Source organism: Convolutriloba macropyga, chromosome 9 (genome assembly GCF_964194025.1).
Source record: "Convolutriloba macropyga chromosome 9, txConMacr16.3, whole genome shotgun sequence".
Classification (NCBI taxonomy): domain Eukaryota; kingdom Metazoa; phylum Xenacoelomorpha; order Acoela; family Convolutidae; genus Convolutriloba; species Convolutriloba macropyga.
In genome coordinates this window covers 18975837-19000100 of record NC_134476.1, presented here as the reverse complement: position 1 = coordinate 19000100, position 24264 = coordinate 18975837, and the positions used below count along the sequence as shown (strand labels likewise).

Genomic DNA, 24264 nt, shown 5'->3' with positions numbered 1-24264 from the left:
GTAACATTAATTTTTTTAGACAGCTAACCAAACCACCACTAAAATGATATAACTAAACTTAGATGAAGACAGGATGCTGGTTAATGTGCGTTCGCACATGATGTTCCGACCCGAGCTTATCTACATTTTTGCTTGATTGATAAACAAATGAACAGATAAACAAAAACAGACCTTTGAAATTAAAAAAAAACACGTTACACAACCAAACTACTAATTGAATTGCATAATGGCATGCCTCATCATGATCTGCCATTAAAAAGACTACGCGGAAAAAAACAACAAAATAAGCAAAAACAAAAATTTCACAGCAAAAATTTATTATCTAAAGCTAAAAGCACCTAGTAACAGCGTCAAAATGCAATCGGATAAAACACTAACTACACGAATTTTTTTCCTATGAACAATAATGAAGCAAAGTTCAAAATTTACGAAACCAATAGGACCTGTCTCCGGGAAAACTAAACCATAGAAACGGATTGAGGATGCAGAAAACACATAAAATACAAACAGTTTGCGAAAACACCAAGTAATGTAGCCGTTAAAAAACTTACAAAACTTAGCTATTATCTGAATTTTATTTATTTTTCTTCCAATTCTTTTTAAAACTATTTCAGCTAACAATATACTAAAAGACTTTTTAAATTGTCACAATTGAAAATCATTGGCTCTGTTATTACGCAAATGTGCTAAGAGACGAGAAAAAGAAACACAATTACTGACCACTCCCAAATTTTTTACGAAAACGCATAATGTCCAACAAACAAAAAAATCAGTTACGAATTAATATCAATAAACACGTCAATTTTTAAATTACGAAGAGTTGGATGGGATCGCTTTATGATGAGAATGAGTTACAAGTTGACGAAAAGAACAAAGAAACTGAAAAGTTTTTAAAATGTTTCGTAACGAATAACATCACAACCTTTGAGACTATTCGCTAAAAAACTGACTGCATTGAGAAAAAACGTTCAATCAATCCTCAATTAGAATCCTATGAGACCGGTCAGCATTTTTTGGCTACATGACGAATGAAAACAACAGCCAGAAACAGCAAAATCGATCAAAAATAGAACGGTCCAAGCAAACAAAGTAAAATTTTCTGAAAAACTTTTCAATTCTCATTAAGTTAGGCCTCAATGGGAAAAAGGATCTGTGATACTCATATTTCATCATGAAGACCTGAAAATAAGTCTTTTGACTATGAAAGAAACAAATACGGACAAAAACCAAAAAATTTGTAGAAAAGTGCGAGAAGAAAGTGTCGAAGCCATTTACACCGTAAGCTTTTCTCTGAAAACTTTTTCTGTGATCCATTGAACGTTTTTTCTCGGCCAATGCGAAATTATAATAATCTGATAAGATTTCAAAAGGAACCAAGGTTACGAAAACAATATCCATAAATTAAAAGAATATATGAGAACTCGTGGCATTGAAGTCATTGAAGTGGCAATTAAAAACAATATTTAGGAGTTAAAACCGCTACCCAGAATAATTTTGGTTTCCCATGTGTAGTTAAAAATGATGGGAAACCTGATTGTACATAGATTGACTTACTGTTTACGAAACTAAATTCAATGTCGGTTAATGTTCAAAAAAGTTTAAAAAAATGTTTGTAAAAAACTTAGCAGCTATTATATTCAATAGCTTTCAACGCAAGTCACTAAGTACGCTATTTTATGCATCAACGGGAAGCGAAAAATTGATCATTCATATGTCAAAAGTAAGACATTATGACAAGTCTGGTGACTATGAAAAAAAACAACAAAAACTTGCAAAAAACCAACAGTTCAGTAGAAAGTGCGAGATAGTGTCGAAGTTATTTAAACCATAGGCTTTCCTCTGAAAAATTTATCTACTATCCATTGAACGTATTCTCTAAGCCAATGGTAGCAATCAATAATAGGATAAAGTGACAGCAATTCAAAAGGAACCGAAATTAAGAAAAAAAATGTCAAAAAATTATAAAAATAAAAACTTATTGGAATCGAAGTCTTAAAACCGATAGTTAGAAGATTAAAACGTCAACCAGATTAAAATTAGTTGCAGTAGAATAAAAGGGGGTTGTGTCATTTGAAAAAATATTTTCAAAGCATTAAAAGCCATTAATTTCAATAGCTTTCAACGGAAGTCAACAAATACGCTAAGTTATGCCTCCATGGGAAGAAAAAAATTGTTTTCACCAATAAGTCAACAACAAACATCACAACAAGTCTGATAACTTTGATAACAACAACAAAAACAGGCAAAAAACCAAAAAAATAGTAGAAAAGTGGCTCAAAAAAGTGTCGAATTCATTTAAATCATGAACATTTCTCTGAATACTTTATCTGTGATCCATTGAAGGTTTCCTCTAAACCAATGTGAATTGTCAATATTAGGATAATGTGATAAGATTTCAAAGAAAACTTCGAAGAAATTACTAACAAAAACCATCCAAAAACATTTAAAAAATTATGAAAGCTCATATCATCGAAATCGAAGTCATAAAGCCATGAGTTCGAACATAAAACCACTAACCAGATTAATTTTGATTGCAGATGTGTAGCTCTAAAGGAGCGTGTCCTCTTCTCACCGAGAATGACTTAGTGTTCACAAAAATAAAATAAATAACGGTTAATATTAAAAAAATTCAAAAAATATATAAAGACAAAACAGCCATTAGCTGTCCACTAAAAGCACTAGATAGGTTCACTTCATTTTCATTAAGAAGTCTATTGCAATTTTAGTCAACGAGTCTATGCCAAAGGCTCCAAAAATTTAGTTAAATATCAAAAACTAACTCATTTCTTTTAAAAATACGAAAACTCAGAGTCAAAGCCAAAAAAAACCAGGAGCGATTGCTTGAAAACGAATTTTGTGATCTTTGGGCACTAGAGTGTAAATAAGGTTTTTCCTTAACGGAACCTCGATATGATATGCGACCAATCTCTAAGTGACTACGAAATTATGAAATGTTTTCTAAGAAGAACAGCTCTCAAAAAGAATTCGATGTGTTCTTATAGTAAACTTCTCTATGAGATCCGAACTTGCCTGTTTGTCGCCTTTAGTCTATTGGCAACACAAAATTGCTTCATTTTGTAGCGTGAAATGTAATATTGAATTAATTTTTTTAAATTAAAAAAGTCATTCGTACAAAATTTACGCTAAAAAGAACAAAATCATGCCAAATATCTCGTGTTCACACAAAACTTTAGCCCTCGATAACTCCTCGAAAAATACAAAATTAAAAAACTCTTTTCAATTTTGAATTCTACGCTGGACGAGTTTTTTTTAATGATACCACTCACATTTCTCTACGATGAAAATATCGATCAGCCAAAACTGACTGATCAAAAAAACCCATTTGAGTATATAGTTTCTCCTCCCCCACACACAATGGTGTTCGGAATAAATATTTGAGCGCAACAGCAACTTTGGAGTGTTTAATCTTTTAATAAAGTGTTGCACCTTCTATAAAGTTGCAAGTTCAAGATGTTTGATCGTTTTAACGTCTTGGTCCTGCAAGTTTATCAACACTTTTAAATTACCTGTAGAATCAAAGATTTGTAGCTACATTGTTGACTTTAAAAACTTGGAGCTCTACAAATTGGAAAAAAATGGTTGATATTATTTTATGGCAACAAATTGAAAAACGAGGAATGAGCTAACGAAAGAGAGTCAAACTTACAGGCAAACTAGGAAACTCATAATTCACTTTGACTGTATTAAGATACTGTCAAATTCTTCATCTTTTCCCTTTTTGTTATCGTCTTCTGCTTCCCGAGTTAAGCTTACTGTTTTTCACCAAAATCCAAATTTACAAGAATTAAATTAAAATGTACTCACAAATGTCAAAAACTGCAAACGAACAGTCATCTGGGTGGTTTACAGTGCTTCGAACACGCACTCAATATCGAAAAGAACTTCAAACGCACGCATAAATCTCCAGCAAAAATGATAATTATAAAGATAGTTAAACGTTTCACTCACACTTGTATATCAAAGTATTATCCATTTTGACCAAGATTTTCATTTCCGTTCTGACTTTAAAACTTTTCATTTCATGAGACTTTTATGGAAGGATTTTTTATTTTTTTTAGCTGCCACAAGTCACTGTTTTTGCCATCGGATCCAAAGCTGGCTCAAACTTGGCTGAACTAAATCTGATAGCAGGTAGTCCACAGAGAGCCAAAAAATACCAGAGGTTCAACGAGTTTGCTCAGGATTTTCAGGTTCGTAAAAACAAAACATTGAAACCCCGACAATTTTACTATTGAAGTAAGTATAGCAGTACAGTGACCTAATCCAGCAAGCATGAATTTTTTGTTGTTGATGCTGCGTTAACTGCTCTCGAAGGAAGTTTGAAGCAATTATTGTAAAAACCTGTGTGTCTTTTTTAAGCAGACATTTAACATAACAGTCTTTGTTGTAGAGTATCCGCTCTTTTTGCTCATAGCTATTTGACTTTGTGAGTGACTTTTTCAAGCTTGACTTGTTAGTTTTTAGGTAATCTACATTGTTCTCATTAAGAAATTAAGTCTGTTGCTAAAATAGCATCGCTTTTGTACAGCCCCAAAGTTTAGTGGTTAATGTATCAGGCTGGCACAGGTAAAGATTGGATTCGAACCGCTCTCTGGTCAGTCCTTTTGGGCCCATAACAAGTTCTATTGACTTAAACCCTCTGAATTAAACTCCTCGCCTGTTGATCGACAGCAATTCGTCGGATGTTAGTCCGTTTATCTTTTCTGTTGATGGTTTTGCGCATTAGCAGATCTTAGTTGCCGGGATATGAACCCTAGTGGTCGTTTAAATAAGATCCAAACAAACTCTGAGTACATTTTTCAAATACAGATAATTATTTCTGAAACTTTCCTATGGAAGTGATTGAATTCCTTTTCGGATTTTTTTTTGTGTTCTTGATCCACGATTTTTTTCAAGTTTGTAAAGAAGAATCGGCTTCTCTTCTCTGTTCATATTTTTGATGGTCGGAAAAGACTTTTTGCTCTTCTTTTTCCTAAACGTTTTGGATGACATGATAACTCTAATGTTGCAGTTCTCGTGTTCAGCGGCTAAGAAGATGGTGTCTTCTTTCAGAAACATCAGTAGGTGCCAAATTTTCGGATGTTGGGTTTTCTAGCTGTTTAGGAGTCCGTATAACAGGGCCGGTAGAATCAACTTTTTATAGAGTGCCAATTGTATAAATGTTTTGATTTTCGTTGCTGTGTTCTGATTTACAATTCAAGAAAAAAAATTTAGTTGTATTCAATCTCTGTTCAAAGTGCACTTTCTACTGGCGATTTTCTGCTATGTGAGTGCCGTGCCTTGGTGTTTGAGAGCTTCCGCTTTATCTTCGTTTTTCTCCAATGGCAATGAAATATTGTTTTTGCTTATAAAATATTTTGGCCTATTTTCTTTTCTCTAACTCTGTTTTTGTCCTCAATTTTGGCCGAGTCATCATGTTTTTCATAATACTTGTGTGTTGACTAGACCTTCAGATCATCGACCACAAAATTTGGACAGAGAGGGCCAACAATTGGTAAGTTAATTATGAATTCACAGAACTTAAACGGATCCAGCAATGACACCTAGAGATTCCCGCCGGATACATTGAAGACTTTTGACTAATTGTTGTCAAACATATAGCGCTGTTTTTCTTCTCCAGCTACAGTAAAAGAAGCTCCGACAGATAGCCTCTGACTCTAATGTTTGTTACTTGCTGCATAATTTCAAAGTGTGGCTTCTTGTAAAATGCTTCGAAAAGTCAGGTGATAATGTAGCACGTCATTAATGAGGTCGTTTACGAAACAATTGTATTTTTCTTGAGGAACATGTGCATTGCCGTGGATTGCCTTGAGAATTGATTTTGCCAGAAATTCTTGTTGGCGCGTTTAGCCAATGGTATGCTGAAGTACTTTTAGACACTTATGTTAATGCTGTCCGGGCTCCTCCTTAATCGTGTTGTGTTTCCTAACAGTTTATTTAAGAAAACGGTATTTTGTTAGCAGTCTTTTGAGAAGAATGCACGTGGGTGTCTATTTGTCGAGGCAAAACGTCCCAACAACGTGCATGTATGTCCAGATAAAACTTTATTAGTAGCAGTTCAAAACAACCCTTGGGTTATTTGTGGGTTAAAAAATGCTGCCCCTGTTTTTGTCTCGTCACGTGTTTATGTTATTGTATTGTCAGCGTTGTGTTGAGATGTTGATTACTTTGCATAAAAAACTATTTCTTATCCAATTTTGTAATTTACAATACTCCATATAATCTATATGGGATGATTATGGGATTGCAGCAGACGCCAGCAGTAGTCCTAACTCTCCCTTAAAGCTGTGAAAGGAGCCCAACTAAATCTACTTTTCAGTCTGTCTGTCTATTGAAAGTTTTTTTTTGAAGGAAAGAAAAAAACACTCGAATAAATTGAAATGTTATTCTAAATTGTTTCAAAAATTTTACTATGTGATGTGAAAACTTTGCTGATGTGCAAATATTTGAGTGTAATTTTGTAGCAAGTGTGTTTTAATGGTTTAGTCTAATTTACTCGTTTAAAAGATAACCACTCATCCTCTCATGTTTATAGTCTACTTAAATACCCACGGCGAGACTCGAACTCGCAATCTTCCGGTTAGGAGCCGGACGCCTTATCCATTAAGGCCACGCGGGCTGGAATCCTTTCCCTTTAGCTTTCTCAAACAGGTTAAATTTAAGAACTTTTGGGATCTATTCTGTCCCCCCCCCAAAGTTTAGTGAGCAGAAATCTTTTATGACCCCCCGAGGCACGAGCTATTTCCTTACATAGTAACGTGCTATATAACAACATAGAATTTGCAACTGGGGGTCATAAAAAACACTGGGGGGTGGGGGGGGGGGCAGAACAGATCCTAATTTTTCTTTAATTGGATTAATGTTGTGTTTTTCAGGACCTGGTCCAGATGACATGTAAAAGTGTAGCCTTTGTGCCTGCTGGAGGGAAAGGGGTGGGATCATCACGCTTCTACGAGTATCAATTCAAAATAAACCAGCCTAAGGTTGAGTGATATTTGGAATATTTTCCGTTTGTGCACAGCTTAGTGGGCGCATTATTATTTGCACGCCCCAGACGCGCGTGCAAAATTTTTACATAATGATTTACTATGTAATGACACGTGATCTGTATCTGGGGGTGCATAACGTACTGGGGGTGGGGGGCACAAACGGAAAAGATCCGATATTTGGATAGGATCCGTTTTGTTATTGCAAGGACCTGATTTGAAATTTGGGCCTGCTTTTCTCATTTTCTCATTTTTCTGATCTATATAATGTCGCGTTGCGGAAATAAGCATTGCGGAAAAATTAAATGAGGGCTTCCAAGATAAATCGCTTTGTTACTAAGTAAATAAACGTTATCAGCGAGAAAATATCTTTTCTTGAATTGCAATCGTACGACGATTGTTCAATATCCTTTTGTTTGACCTGCAATCATGCGACAAATGATTGAATATCTTCATCTCATTTGAAACCGTGCGACGATGGTACTGAGTAAATAAAAGAGCAGCGAGAAATCTATGCGCTATCCAGCGAGAAAGTTTATTACGTAATCTCTTAACCATATAAGCCTTATATCCGTTCCTTTATACGTAGAGAGCTCAGAAAAAGTTCGTTAAACATAATTTTCGTTGAGCCTACTAATATACTGAATCGATTGCGCTCTTTTTAGGCTTAATATTTTTATGTTTCGAAAACGTATCGGTGACCAATCTGAGTCGAAAATCGACTCAGACAAAATACCTGCTAAAAAAGATCGAGCTAGATTTGCCGGGCCATTGACATGGGCCATTGGCCTTAATACGTGGATGAATACAGTCGTTTTGTTTTGCCTTTAAACGTTGCCTTAATACGTTGTTACGATATAGTTTGAATACCTCAAATAAAGTTCCGATAGACTGAGTTTTTATCAGCTATATTTTTGGTGCCGCTTTACTCCTGGTACCGCGTTCCTTATCATCTATTCGCTTTAGTCTAACGTTTGTGATTGAACCAGAAATGGACCATTTCTCCTCGCTAAATATGTAGACAATTGTCTGCTCGTAACAACAATGATTTGACGAAGGCAAAATTGTGCCCCTTTTGACTCCTTTAAACTTTGCTTTGATTTACAGTATCTCTTACTAATTGAGCATACGCGATTGGCTAATGTCGCAATGGTCTGTTCTGTTCTGTTGCTTATCTGTTGCAAGATCCCGAGAGATTAAAAATCCCTGTAATAGCAATTCTTGTAAACCTCTACGCTTTAACTCCCATCGTCAGATGTCAGAGAGCCCAAGATAGCCAGAGGGAATACGAACAAGCAAAAAAGTGATGTAACGCAAACTATACGATGTTGTTGCGGACAGTGAAAAAATGTTGCTACATTCGAACACTAGAGTGATTACATACAACTCCCCCAATCAGAAGGCCTGTTGTTGATCACAAAACGACCAGAAGTGCAGACCAATCAGTCAATAATAGAGTGAGACATCCGCCAACCAATTCAAAAAAACTGTAAGAACTATCCAAACTAAAACGTTGCTACTTTTGATGTTGTAAATTTATTTCCTAACCGGCAAATCTAGCACCCCCCAAAAACCTACCTCTTACAATTTTTTTTTCTTGAAAAAACAAAAATTTTGACAAATTTTTTGTCAAAAGCCAGAAATAATCAAATTGCGGTGTTTTTTATAGTTCTTGACATAAAAGCGTAGCAAAAACTTAAAAATCTTGAAAAAATTTGACCAAATTTGAAAAAAAAAATTCCTTTGACCCTATCATTCTAAAGGAAAATTATTAAATGCGGATGTAACAATTGCATAAAGTTGTCGATTTAAAAGAAAAAAAAAGACAATTTGGTCAAGTTTTTCAAGTTTTTTTTCTCAACTAAGCGCTTATTCTTGGTAACTCGTGAAAACCGTGTATTTAACATCAAGGCTCGGAGTTTGAGCAAAGCTCAAATAATTTATGCTGTAAAAACATTATATGGTTTTCATATTAGCTGCTAGTTCACTTCATCACGCCATAAAAACTGCGCCTCAAGTAACACAAAATCGTTACAAACGTAACGTTTACGCATTACCGGGTTTAAGTTTCAACCCTAACGCTTTGAAAGTCCGAAAAACAGCGCAGTTCCAGTTGAGTCATTTCTTTCATGATAAGAAGCGCCTAGTTATATGACATGATGTAGTGAACAATTCGCTTTCACGTCATCGAAGCAACAACAATAAGCCTTTAACACCTTCACAGCTTATTGCAGTGCTTGAAAACTATCAGGAGCGCATAGAAGCTATAGTGTATTGCCCCAGAGAGGGAACTCCTGATATTTCTGATCAGCTCAAGCGTAGTACTCTAGTTACCATACACTTAGTGAAAGACCTTGTGTCTAGACGTAAACAGAAAGATCCTAGTTTACTTAAAGAGTACAGAGCATTACACCAAAGGCCTGCGCTTGAACTGAAAACACTGACCATAGTCTTAGCTCATAAGAACAACCTCCGGTCCTTGATAACACGCTCCCGACCGAAGAAACTTTCAAAGCGCCGTCGTAAAACGCTTCGCACCCGTCATGCGTTCGAGGAGGCGGAACTCACACAAGCCTTTGATAACCTGAATGTCACTTAGTCTTGCGCTGTTTTGGGAGTCTACCCGCTGACTGGCGGTGTGACTTAGTTAACTCACGAGTTACGGGTTAGTTTGTGGTTGGTTCTCTCCGATAGCGCTTTACTAAACGTTTCGCTCTCCCCATTCTTCGAGTTTTTCACTACCGTCCGTTTTCCGCAGGTTATCTGGTTTCATTTTCCGTTTCCGTCCTTTTGTTTCCTTGTCACTTTGTTTCCTTCTATCTCCCGTTTATCTGTTGTATGATGTAGTATGTTGAGTTTCTGCTGTAGTAAAACTTCTCTCTGCTAGTATGCTGGTTTGTTGTGTAGTCTCATTCCTTGCTAGGGTGTGACTTAAGTTCATTCTGGAGTTACGGCTGGTTTGTTTCGTGACTTTCACCACACTGGTTTGCTAGCAATTTGTTGTAGCTTTATTAGTTTTTGTAGTATGTACCTTTGTTGTCTGGGTAGGGTGGTTTGCTAGGGTGTGACTTAAGTTTGTTCTGGAGTTACGGCTAGTAAATTTCCTGACCTTTTCGACTTTTCGTTATACTACATCGTTGCCGTAAATTGTTTCATGTTTAATGTTTTGATGCCGTTGTTAAAGCCCCATAATGATTTGTGCTAGTGTACCTGGCAGTAGCTCGTCTCCTTCTTTCTAGGGTGTGACTTAAGTTTATTCTGGAGTTACGGCTAGCTTGTTTGGTTGAGTTGTTGCTGTGGTCTGTTAGCATCGATCTTCCCGCCTCCTCGCTTGTGGTTTCCGCCCCGCCCGTGCCGTTTTCCCGTTTCGTCGCGCGCCATCCGCCCGACGTTTCCACCCCGCCCGTGCCGTTTTCCCGTTTCGTCGCGCGCCATCCGCCCGACGTTTCCGCCCCGCCCGTGCCGTTTTCCCGTTTCGTCGCGCGCCACCAGCCCGACGTTTCCGCCCCGCCCGCGCCGTTTTCCCGCTTCGTCGCGCGCCATTCGCCCGACGCTCCCGTTTGTCCGTCCGGTTTCCCGTCGCGTCGTGCGTTATTCGTTCGGCGTCTCTTCCCGTCTCCCGTTCTGTCCCCTTTTGCGCTTCCTGCGCACCGTTCTTTCTTTCTTTCGCCGGGTACTATTGTACCCGACGAACATTTTGCTCTTTGGCGGTTTGCTAGCCAAACCGTCACACGGGTTCGGTATAACCCATTTGTGTTGTGCTGTTGCATGTCTGTGTACTTTATAATAGTACTAAATTAAACTTATGGTTCCTGTTTTTCTTAAGATCATGACAACTTTGCAGGACAAATTCAACAAACTTTATAGTGCAAGAGCAAAATTAGAGGCTGAACTTAATAACATCTATGGGGAAATTAACAATGCTGTTGATAAGCAAGACAGGAAAGTTAAGCTTGAACGTCTGCTTGTGAAGTGCAAAGACGCTTTTATTAGAGTAGTTGATAAAAATGAAGAGCTCTTTGATCTGGCACAAAAGACTGAAGATCCAGACGCTGCCTGTAAGAATCTTGAGAAATGGTTAGAGACTGTAACAAAGAAAACTGATGAGTTCATTGCTGCTGCTCGAGGGTATATCAATTCGGTCCATGACAAAGAGACGGCAGAGCTGTATACCTCTCACCAATCAAGATCAGGTTCACATATGACTTCCTCAAAAAGATCAAGTCAGCGTCATCGAGACTTAGAACTATCTAGACTCAAAAGGGAGGAACTTGAGAAACAACATGAGGCAAAACTCCGCATTGCTAGACAACGTCTTGAAATTGAAAAACAATCGAAATTGCGGGAATTAGAAATTGAACAGCTTGAGGAAGATCATCGCAAGGAAGTAGCTGCTGCAGCCCTTGAGGAAATTGAGTTGATGACAAAATCATCAGCGGACGGGTCTGGTACAGGCAAAATGAGTGGGCTCTTTACGGAAAGAAGTTCAGTGAAGAGCAAGAAACTTGTTCAAGATTGGGTTAATTCGTCACCAGCCGGGAACATGGCAGATGTTGCAAACGAACCGAGTTTGCACTTTTCTGGTCCCATCGCCCAATCCAACCAAGCAATTGTCCAACGACCTTCTTCAGCTCAACTTCCTAACTCACACTTCAATCTCAATACACAGGGTCAAGTTGAGGCCAACATCAACCTCCCTGTCCATGAACCAAGTAGTGGAACCAATGTAACCAATGATGCACATGTTGCAAACAACATCATGCAAGAGCAGCGACAGCCTCAATATACGCCTCCATCACCACCAATAAACTTTGGTATGCCAACTCAACTAAACGCCCCAAACACAGCCCGACAACTGTCTCAAGCAACAATGCCCTTCGATGGTTTACAGTTAGATCATCAATTCCCTCGCAGGTCGAGCACGCCGGGACAGTTGAATTTAGTCAGCCCTTCGCGTTCACTACCTTTAAACACACTTGTTAATGCTCCGCTAGCACTTAATCCGCAACAAGCACACATAAATGTACCAGCCCCTCCATCCCCCGTTCTAAACCCCGCACCACCACATTTTCCGTTAATCTCACCAGCATTCCGCTTTCCTCCTTCCCCGCCACAAGCACTCCCACTGCAAGCCACTAACCCCGTGGCGAATAATGTCAATCTGTTACCCCATTCTCCGCCTGCATCATTCATTTCCTCCGCAAACAATTTCGTACCTCAATTAAATCATCCAGCACCTCCACAAAAGAGTTTCCAGCCCCAAAATTTTGTACCCATAACCCACGCACCTCCTGCTCCTCCAGATCCAAATGTCTGGCGTTTTCCGGCAGCAGTCCCACCTAATGCAGTACCACTTGTACGTACATCTGCAAATTTATACACCGTACAACCGGCCCCGTTAATCAACCCTCATATATCTACATCGCACCGCTCCCCTCATGTACAAGCAGCAGCAGGCGCTCAAAATTACGTAACATCAGACTTCATGCAAGCGAATCCATTTAGTTCTTCCGCAGGTACCGCCCCCACCTTTGTCACTCCGATCATTCCGCCAACGTATGGAGCTACCGTTCCGAACCCGTTGTGTTGGGGTGGCCCGCCGCATCCCACACCTTCGGCTCCTTTTTTGGACTCTGCGGATTTGATAAAGCAGTTGGCGGACGCAATTACTTGTAAGAAGAACGATCCACTTCCCGAGTGGAAGTTGTCACAGTACAATGGTGATCCCCTGCAGTGGCACGAATGGTTCGGACAATTTAAAAGCGCCATAGACGCACAGTCCTTGACTGATGATGTCAAGTTAACATACCTAAAAACTCTTGTAACTGGAAAAGCTAAAACCGCCATCGCAGAGTTTGCAAACTGTGGTGTAATGTATAAGGATGCACTTAAGACACTCGAACGTAAATTTGGCCAACCACAGGCAGTAGTCAGTGCACACTTAGAAAAACTCAGCTCTTTTCCACCACTAAAGATGCACAATAGTGATAACATCATAAACTATTCTGCAACAATTTCAAGTCTTGTTGGGGTCTTTAAATCACTTTCATATGACGCAGACCTTAAGAGCGCCTCACTTCTCAACACGGCTGTGCAAAAATTGCCGCCCAATCTGAAAGAATCCTGGTCACTCTTCACAGTGAAGAAACATTGGGTTAAGCCAACACTCCTTGACTTCAACGATTGGTTGAAGGAGAAGGCCGAGGCACATGATTTAATGAAACAAACTTCATCGAAGGCAAGAACTGAGGATAACACCAACTCAGTAGTAAAGACCAAAGTTGCCTCAAGAACTTTTGCTGCTAATACACAAACTAAGGGCACTCAGAGACCAGCCTCAACATCGGCAACGCCTGCAACCCCTCGCTGCATTGTGTGTAAAGGTATCCACCGCATCTGGGAGTGTAGGGTATTTAAAGAAAAGTCTCCCACTCAGCGAGCAAAGGTAGTGGCTGAAGCAAAACTGTGTTTCTCATGTTTGAGAGAAAAGCATATGTTCAGGCAATGCCCAAACCCCAGGAAATGCAGGAAGGACGGTTGCAACAGCTCCCATAACACACTTCTTCATGGAGCTGAGAGGGTGTATCCACCAAAATCCCCTTCAAACAACAACAACATTAATTCTAATGCTGGCGCAAATCAAAGTAAACTTCCTAGTGTCCAATCATCGAGTAAGACCACTACTTTGTCATCTGTGAGTAATGTGAAAGGCCTCCTTCAGGTGACTGAATTACAGTTGAAGAGCTCCTCCGGTAAAGATACCACGGCTTTAGTTTTGTGCGATACCGCTTGCAGTAACTCTTGGGTGTCCAATGATCTTGCAAATAGACTTGGTTTGCACGGTACAGCATTGAAACTAACAGTCAAGGGTATAAATACCGAAGAGGTCGTAGACACTGAGTTAGTTGAACTGATTGTAACACCACGCGACAACCAAGCATTTGAACCATTTAAAGTCAGCCCTTACGTAAAGGAAAATTTGAATGTAGGCGCCGATGTCATTAACATTAAAGCACTTCAGGAAACATACCCGCACCTAGCAGTTCTAGACCCAGTTACATATTGCTATGGAAACATCGAGATGATACTTGGACAGGATGTGTATCATGCCATCCGCCCGTTAGAGTACTTCGCTGCCGACGAGAAGTCCTCGCCCTTCGCTGTTCGCTTGCCCATAGGTTGGGTTCTAAGCGGCCCTCTACCGTCGTCTTCAGGTTTAGTCTCGACTTGTTTCAAAGCTAATTTGGAGCAGGATTTTGAACTCGCTAGTCAGGTAAAATCTTGGTACGACATGGAGTCGTACGGCGCACTTAAGCAAGTAGACCCACGATCCGCATCGGATGCACGTGCGCATGAAATTCTTGAAAACACCACCGTGCATAATGGAAAAAGGTACGATGTCGGAATGCTATGGGCTGAAGATAACATCGAACTGCCCAACAATTATTTCTCAGCGCTTGTTCAATTAAAGTCTTTGGAAAAGCGGCTAACGAAAGATCAGACATTAAGGGAAAAGTACTCGAATACCATCAAAGAGGACTTAGACAAAGGCTACGTAGTAAGGGTCAAAGATGCTCATAAGGTGGAAAGTCGCTCGGAACGAGAGTGGTACCTACCACACCATCCGGTTGTTAACCCGAACAAGCCGGGCAAGGTTCGTAGGGTACTAAACGGAGCAGCAAAATTCCATGGCGCATCTCTCAATAAGTCATTACTCACCGGACCTGACCTACTGCAAAACCTAATCTATGTACTCCTACGGTTCAGACAACATCCATTTGCCGTATCCGCCGACATCGAGGGAATGTTCCTCCAAGTTGGAGTGTTACCATGTGATCAGCCATCATTGCGCTTTTTGTGGCGGGAGGACCCCACATCAAATGTTGTGGTACACCAGTATACGCGCCACATCTTTGGGGCAAAAGATTCGCCCACCTGCGCCAACTACGCACTTCAGCGCACGGCACGCGATAATGCTAAGGAGTACCCAGAAGCTGCGAAAGCCGTCCTTGAGAACTTCTACATGGACGATTACTTGGACTCTGTGGAATCCCCCGAGAGGGCCCTCATTAGGTCGAAGGAATTGGTACATCTTCTCCATCTAGGTGGGTTCAAGCTTACTAAATTTGTAAGCAATGTACCAGATCTGGCTGACCGAATTGATGGGTCTGCTCAATCCACTGAACCTAAGGTCATCGTTTCATCAAAGGAGGAATCAATGCACGTGCTTGGGCTTAAGTGGGATCACAACAACGATACTCTGGTTGTGAGTAGGGGTACTAACAGCACCATCACGAAAAGTTTAACACAGCGCTTGGTCTTAAGTCTTGTGTCAAAGGTCTACGACCCAATTGGTCTTGTCGCACCTTTCACTGTTGGTGCTCGGTTAATCTTGAAAGACATTTGGCGTGTCAATGGACAAAGTTGGGATGACGAGTTACCTAAGGACACAGTTGATAGATTCCTTGCCTGGTGTATTGAACTGCCGCGGTTAGCTGAGATCACTATACCGAGAAGTTACTTTTCAGGACCATTCCAACATCTTGAACTCCACATGTTTGGTGATAGCTCGCAAGACGTATTCAGTGCAGTAGGTTTTCTCAGGGCTCAAGTAACTTGCTCCTCCGGGGAGATTATAACAGAGCTGGCGTTTGTCTTGGGCAAGGCCCGTGTTGCACCTATGAAGGTAATGACAGTTCCTAAGTTGGAATTACAAGCCGCTCTCCTCGCTGCCCGTTTAAAAAGGGAAATCTGTCGTGCATTAACGGTTACTGTGGACAAAGTCTTTATGTGGACAGATAGTACTATCGTCTTGCAGTGGATAAACTCAACGAACAAACACCCCATCTTCATTGCAAATCGTGTTAGTGAAATCCTGGAGAATACCAGCGTTGACCAATGGAACCACGTCGCCACTTGTGATAATCCGGCAGATGCTGGCACGCGTGGCATGTCCGCTGAAGTTTTGCAATCAAGTAGCTGGGTGAGGGGCCCTGACTTCTTGAGAACTAAGCAATTCCCTTTTGTGCCAAATACTGACGTCGTTGATAACATCAAACTCGGCGTTGTAACCAAGGAACAAGATGATGATTCCATCTCATCTTTAGCCGCATCCGTAACCAAGCCCCCTAAGGAACAAAGTATCAATCTAATCCCGTTTGAAAAGTTCAGTTCTTATCAAAAATTACTGCGTGTTACCGCATATGTGCTCCGTCTTTTACCATCTCATGAAAGTTACCGTACCGTAGACGGCAGCATAGCCGATCCTGTTGAGCTTGACGAAGCCGAGCGTCATCTCCAGTACTTGGTTCAGGAAGAGTCCTTTAGTACTGAAAGAAAGGACCTTCTCGACAACAAATCCGTTAAGAAGAGCAGCCGCATTGCTCAGTTCACTCCGTTTATTGGGCCTCATGGTCTCATCCGTTCTTCTGGTCGACTCCGACGGCTAGTGGAAATTGACTTTGACACTAAGCATCCTATCGTGCTGGATGCGCGTCATACTTTTGTTAAACTGTTTCTGCGGCATGCTCATTTGAAGAACCATCATCAGGGCATCGATTACTTACGGTCAAAGGTACAGGAACGTTATGCCATCCTAAAACTACGCTCCACACTGCGTTCCATCAAATCAAACTGCGTCTTGTGTAGAAAATTCCGTGCAGCAACCATTCAACCTATCATGGCAGACCTCCAAAAGGAGAGACTGGCATACCAGTCTCCTCCCTTTACCAACACCGGGGTTGACTACTTCGGCCCATTCTACGTCACTGTTCGTCGGACTACCGAGAAGAGGTGGGGATTTCTCTTCACTTGTCTCACTACTCGTGCTGTCCATGTTGAAATTGTCCCGTCCATGGACACTAGTTCCTGTGTAATGGGAGTTGAGCGGTTCGTCTCCCGACGGGGTACTCCTGCTATGGTTTGGTCGGATAACGGTACGAACTTCATTGGAGCGGAGAAAGAGCTCCGTGAATGTGTGGAAAAATGGAATACGCTTAACATCGCTGCCGAACTTGCCAATAAGGGTATTAAGTGGAGGTTCAATCCACCCAGTGCGCCACACCAAGGTGGCATCTGGGAGAGGTTAGTTCGTAGTTTTAAAAGAGTACTGTACACTATCCTCGGTACGCGTCGCCTCACAGATGAGGTGTTGAACACTACTTTTTGTCTGGTCGAATACGCACTAAACTCACGTCCTTTAACGCCCGTAAGCGCCGACCCGCCCGACCTAGGCGCAATAACACCTAATCATTTTCTACTCGGTAACCAAGCAACCAGAATTCCGTCCATCGTTGGAGTCGACGAGTTCGATCATCGTAAGCGGTACGCCCGTGCACAGTCAGACGCCAATGCAATCTGGGCACGTTGGCTTAAGGAGTATGTACCTGCGCTGAACCGCAGAGCTAAGTGGCAGACGCCTGCGGAGCATCACCTCAAGGCTGGTGATTTAGTGTGGATCGTTGAAGAAAGCAACCCTAGGGGTTACTATCCAACTGCTCGGATCGAAGAACTCCGTTACGGATCCGACAGCGTCGCCCGCTCCGCCGTCGTACGCACGTCTTCCGGATCGCTCGTTCGCCCACTCGTTAAGCTGGTACCGATTCTCCCAACATCTTCTTCTGGGCCGGAGGATGTTACTAAGTAAATAAACGTTATCAGCGAGAAAATATCTTTTCTTGAATTGCAATCGTACGACGATTGTTCAATATCCTTTTGTTTGACCTGCAATCATGCGACAAATGATTGAATATCTTCATCTCATTTGAAACCGTGCGACGATGGTACTGAGTAAATAAAAGAGCAGCGAGAAATCTATGCGCTATCCAGCGAGAAAGTTTATTACGTAATCTCTTAACCATATAAGCCTTATATCCGTTCCTTTATACGTAGAGAGCTCAGAAAAAGTTCGTTAAACATAATTTTCGTTGAGCCTACTAATATACTGAATCGATTGCGCTCTTTTTAGGCTTAATATTTTTATGTTTCGAAAACGTATCGGTGACCAATCTGAGTCGAAAATCGACTCAGACAAAATACCTGCTAAAAAAGATCGAGCTAGATTTGCCGGGCCATTGACATGGGCCATTGGCCTTAATACGTGGATGAATACAGTCGTTTTGTTTTGCCTTTAAACGTTGCCTTAATAACTTGTTACGATATAGTTTGAATACCTCAAATAAAGTTCCGATAGACTGAGTTTTTATCAGCTATACGCTTTTAGATCTGATGGTCCTTTTTGTCTTACTTTTATTGAACATATACGCGCCGATTTTTTTCTCTAAATTTTCATAGGCCTGGGTGCTAAAAATAATGACCGACAAGGGGTTCAGCTGACAACGAAAAATTGGGTATTTAGCTGACACCTCAATTCTGATTGTGAGCAAATCTAATTGTTCGACAAATCTGATTGATTAAAACATCACAAACATCACTGGTCCGTCAAACAATTCTAAATTCTAAATATTCGGTAGATGGTTAGATCCGATGTCGGCCAATTTTACGAGTGCCCACTTTACGCGACCGCAACTGTTGCTACGAATCATTAGATGAAAAACATTTAGAACGCTTTTTATTTTGGAGTCGGGACCGGTTTCAGATCTAGTATGATCAATACTGTGATATCTCTAACAGACATAATTATGAGAGACATAATTGAACCATCAGATGAAACCACGTGTCATGAAATGTCGTTGCGATCGACGAATTGGCTGACAAACGACAGCACGTCAAATTTGATGGTCGTACGAACTAGTGATATTTTGACGAATCCAATTTGTCGACCAATAAAAATTAAGTTGTTGGCTATATTTTTCATTTTCTCCTTGTCGTTTATACCCCCTGTCCTTGTTGAAATTTTGTCAAAAAACGTAAGAAATTATTGCTTTTGATCGGTATTTTTAGGGAAATTCGGTCAAAGCCCTTATGTTTTTTTTGACGGGTGTGAGCGTTTTTGATCGTTTTTTCGACATAAGAAGTAATAGTTTTTTAGCATTTTCATTTTGTAGGGAGATGGCCAATATTTCTAGCACTGGGTGTTTTAGATAAACCAGTGGCAATTTTTCTCAATGCCCTACAACAGAGGAAGCATCATCAGTTTCAAATTGAACCTCAAACCCAAAGTAGTGAACAATGTGGATGTGAATCTGAAAGTGTACATTTCATTCAGCAATGTTGTTCCCACTGCACAGTTTAACGACTTCTCTTTCTCCATTGTGCCTGGGAAGAATTCTACGATAATGCTGCGACCTCCTAGTAAGTGTATTGTATTTTAATTGATTTATTCAGTAGATAGTCAGTCTCCAGTTCTAGATAAAAAGTTAGTTTTGTAATACACAAACTTCAATTTTAATGGCGCCACTATTTCAGTAAGAAAAACTGAAGTATATTCATTGTGCAAAATTCATTCTCAGTTCTTAGACAATCGAAAACTTAGTGTCACACTCAAACCAGAGACAATTGAGATTATAGGTATCTGGAAACGTGGCATTTCTGACTTCAGATTTTTTCCAGTCATAAGTGTACTTTTGTAGATTTTTAACCACAGCCACCTGATGTGGTAGAATAATAGGGTTTCGGACCTCAACAATCACCCTCTCTAAAATTTTATCGGAAAAAATTATACCAAAGATTATTACGAGAATTAATGGATAATTTAATAAGTTTGAACACGATTTTCAAACAGATTCATTACAATTACAAACATGTGTAACTTTTTCGCAAATACTTTCGTTAGTTTGTAAACTTTTTATAATTTAATGCATTAAATTATAAACAGGTTGCCAATTCCAAAGTTTCTAATAGTATTAGTAGTCTCTAATCAGTATGGAGTATCTTTTTGTTCTTTCTATTACTTTGCTAAATAAAATTAAAGCAATGTATTTAAACTCCTAACCATCAGAAACAACGAAACTCGAACATTAAATTAAACGAAAGTAAACGAAGATGGCAACTTCGGTTCAAAAAATTTGGACAAAAAAACGCAGCACAATTGCTATATGTCATTTTGATCAATTATTTTTATCTAATTTGAGGAACAGCGAGAACTTTCCATCTAAAAATGAAATTGAAACATTGAAAGTTCTGTTGCTAAGTTTAATGAAAATTTTTTTAACGTACAACTGTAAAATGAGAAATGCATATACGAGTACTAAAGTAATAACTTTCCGGCAAAAACTTGTTTCTCAGAACATAGAATTGGCTTAACTTTCTAAAAACTGAAAAACTATAGGGTTTTAAAGTAAGTTTCAAAGTTTTTGCAATCCTCGCTTGTGGTTTTCTATGGAGCTCTTTTTACGACTCGATGATGAATATCAATTTGGTTCTTAATTTTTTTTAATGAATTTGAAGCAGGAATTGAAATGGGCGCAACAAAATGTAGCAGTTTGACTGCTGAAAAATTTAAAGGACGCAGCACAATAGAGTGTTTTTGTTCAAACCGTTGTTTTTGAAACTCCAGAAATTTAATTAAAAGCTAATTTTGCTCACTTGCAGCTTTTTCAAATAATGTTTTTTTGGTTTAACCATTTTTTTCAGTTAAATAAAATTGAATAGTCAATGGTGATAGCTTTACACTTGTCTACTAAGTTTTTTGATGTTTTTATGCAGTTAATACGAGTAATAAGATAAATTTGATGTTTCTTTTTCAATTGTTTTGCTTACTTTTATGAATTTTTTTGCTCTTTGTAATTTTGAACACTTTTTGGGAATTAGAAAGTCGTCTGATGCTTAAAGTAAAATTTAATTACCAATTTATTAAAGTATTGCTGGCATAGAACAGCTTTTTGGTGGGAAAACAAAAAAGTTTGTAACTTTTTATGTCAACTTCTTGCAGATTGTCTATTGTTTTTCTCAAATTCCAGACAAGTTGTAAATTCATTATGACGTTTATATCCTTGAGTGGGAGTTTCATGGGTTTCAATGATTTTAAAGCAGTGTATTTATTTTATAGGCTCTTCTATTACGCAAGTAAGCAATTAAATCTTTTACGCTTTTAGTGCGGTTAGTTTTTTGGGCTGAATATATCAATAATTTACTTTAAACTGACCTTTCTCTTGATCAGTTTCAATAGGTACTTTTTTCCGGAAATAGTGATCCATTGGCAAGGAGATTTTCTGGGTCTTTCTTGCCTTTTTTTGCCTTTGTTTTTTCTAGTTTCTTCTTTTGATCTGAACTTTTTAACAAAAAACTCCTCTCAGTCGTGTTATTTCACGTGTTTCATCATTGGTGTTGTATCTCAACGCAAAATTGTGATGCTAAAATTTAAATTCGATATAAAAATCTCCCTACAAAAGTTAAAAGACTTTGTTCAAAATACAATATTCAATTCAAACATATGAAAAATAAAATTAATAAATCCTTTCTTTAAAATAAATCATTTTTTTTACCATATATCCATTTCAACAGATAATGTTGCAACATTGAGGATACCCGCCTTGCCTTTCCAGTAACGGAGGTGGCGATTACGGAGGAGAGAATAGATTTTATTTTAAAAATGTTTCGTAAAACCCCACACATTCGAGAATGGTTACCTTGTCAGAGTCGTACTAACTCTTAAACAGTCCTTCGCGATTATGTGTGCATAGTATAAAAATAGATTTTTGTTTCAAATTGAAGCCAGATCCACCTTTTAGAGATTGATACTGATCTTCACTTCTATGTCACTCAATTGAAACCAGAAACCATTTTCAGCGCGGGAAAAAGGCAACATGGTCGATGATCGTTTCATTATAATTTATAATAATAATAATTGAATTTAACTGATTGGTTACAGATTAATTTGGCAAAACATTTACAGTATATAACCATCAGTAGAGTTTTTCCATGAGCAAAAGCTCTTCTTGGGAAAAACCGCACAACAGTGAAATTTAGTGTAAACATTTCCTGAAATAGATAAAATGTGGTTAATTTTGTGTCACTTCGAGGACATGCAGAGTCAATTTTTAGTTGGACTGGCAGTTTTTTTGAGAAAAGCATTGGAAATAATGTGACTGAAACTCTGCTTACAACTGAAAAATATAAAGTCCTACTAAGTCTTAGTAACTATTACATAACTCGTTGACATACCAAATGCTACTAACGCTTACGTAACTGTACGGTAGTTTTTCGCCTGATAGTTTTTCGGCCTTTCTAGATTTTCATATATCAGATTTATTAAATTTTCCTAAGTTTAGCAAGGATTCCAAAGTTTAGCAGAGTTGGTACAGGAATACCAAAGGTTACAAGTTCTTGTAAATTAACTACCTAGTACGACAGAATAGTTATCTGGTTGAAATCTTGCCTAAAAGTACTAAAATATGCCAACTTAGGAAGAGTTAGTATGTTTTTCTCAAGATTGCTATTCTCTAATGTCTGGGGTAGAGATGTTAAGGTCAAGTCCCTACTATATTCAGTCGAGTTTCGAGTGATGATGCCCACTGGCATTGTTTCAGGTGACTTTCTGGTTGACGTCTGTGATCCGAACAGTTAGTAGCATGGCAGTTCATTTATAGCTCAAACAAAACGGTAGTCTCTTAAAATGACAATGGCTCAATAAAGGATGCCTTTATTGATAGAAAAGAATTCTGTGAAGGCCTGCATAAGATCGAATGCAAAAATTGACAAATTGCAAGGAGCTCAACAGGAGCAAATCCAATTGTATTTGATTAAAACATTATAAGCAGAAGCAAAAATCAGCTAAATAGTTTCTGAAATAATTCTAGCTTTTTTCCAGACAATGGTCTGACTTCATCTACTAAAAAGGACGAAGGCAAGAAAAGTAAAGGAATAGCAAACAAGAATACAGAAAGTGACAAGGAAGCAAAAGACGGGAAAAGTGGAAAAAACGGAAAAGACGATAAAGGCGGAATTGCAAAAGACGAAATTGGAAAAGGTGAAAAAGGAGGAAAGGGTAAAAGTAGACCTCCTAGTCTTCCGTCGGTGGACAATAAAGACGTGATCAACATTGCTATCATTCCTATCATAATAGTCAATCATCTCAATGGTAAGAAATTTCACATAAATTTTAGAGCTAAAAATTCCCGTAGTTTTGAACTCCTCGTGCTGTTTAGCTACTGAGTCCTTAATGCAATGGTTCAATTGAGTTTCATGAGACAAGACTTGCGGCCGTGAGACGTAGTGAATGAATGTTTTCCTATGTATAGTATTTCTATTCTATGTTTTCTTTGTATACTATATATGTATTTTTATATATAGTAAAACCCTTCATTTTTTTCAATTTGAAGTGTTTTGCCTGTGCCCTTTTTGCGAGTTGGAATTCACGAGCTGCATTACGGCAAACATGTACAAAACCCTAGTTGCGAACTTGACTTTGTTGTGGTAATTGAAGCTAGACGCTAACTTATTACAGATATCAACCGATATTGAGTATGAGGAGACTTTGAGTTCAAGTTATATGTGGTCTCGACCAGGTTACGACAGAAAATTACACCCTCTTTGATTTTGCGTTTCAGAAAAAAGAACCCTAAACCCCCCCCCCCCCCCCCCCGCAATTGCAATACACCCCCACATGACTGTTAAAAAACTGTGCATGTAGCGCATTTGGTCATGCCTGAGCGGCCCGTGGGAATTGATATGAAGACACTAACATTAACCGATCAAATTACTATGACCGAAGCTTAATGATAACATGGGGGTTTAGTTATTTCCGTGGGGTTTTATTTCCATGGAAGTTTATTTCCGTGGATTTTTTTTCAGTGGAGATTTAGGAGAATCATTGCATATTAGAATCAAACTGGGATTTATTTTCCGTAGGGGTCTATTTCCTAGACACTCTACTATATCAGTCTAGACACTTCTACTATATCATATAGTCGACCTCTCAACCTGCGAATCAAAATTGTAATAAGGTAGAGAGTTATATGTGGATTCAGTGGAGTTTGTATTTTTTAATCACATTTATACTTCCACGGCTTTCAGACAGTGGTGACGGAAATTCAGATTACGACTACTTCGAAATCAATCCTCCGGAATTGAACGATTCTATACCTGAATCGGCCTCTGTTTCTTCTGGTGCTACAAACGTCAAGCAGAAGGGAAACTCGACAGCGACACCAAATAAACAAGGAAACTGTTTCATGATTTGACCTTTATCTTTGAAAAGTATTTCTTTAATCGTTTTACTTCTGACTGTTGTAGACTCTCAGTCTGATTGTAACCTTCTGATTTAACCTTCACGCGGTTCTCGATGAACGCCAGAAGTTTTCATTACTGCAAGCAGTCACGTAACCAATTTTTAAAACCCGAATTTTTTAAACTTATT

At 39.1% G+C, this 24264-nt stretch overlaps 1 protein-coding gene and 1 non-coding gene across 6 annotated transcripts in view; one reads left to right on the top strand and one right to left on the bottom strand.

Annotated features, from left to right (window-relative positions):
• Positions 1-24264, top strand: part of LOC142346298 (uncharacterized) — a 110864-nt gene that overhangs the window by 44218 nt on the left and 42382 nt on the right. For all 5 annotated transcript variants that reach the window (XM_075398820.1, XM_075398819.1, XM_075398816.1 and 2 more), the window contains exons 11-16: positions 4080-4211; positions 6897-7004; positions 19049-19259; positions 22436-22468; positions 22717-22986; positions 23922-24068. In XM_075398820.1, coding sequence (XP_075254935.1) covers positions 4080-4211; positions 6897-7004; positions 19049-19259; positions 22436-22468; positions 22717-22986; positions 23922-24068 — 901 coding nt within the window. The remainder of the gene's footprint in view (positions 1-4079; positions 4212-6896; positions 7005-19048; positions 19260-22435; positions 22469-22716; positions 22987-23921; positions 24069-24264) is intronic.
• Positions 6567-6640, bottom strand: Trnar-ccu (transfer RNA arginine (anticodon CCU)). Its single transcript has one exon. It is a non-coding gene; the product is annotated as a tRNA-Arg (tRNA).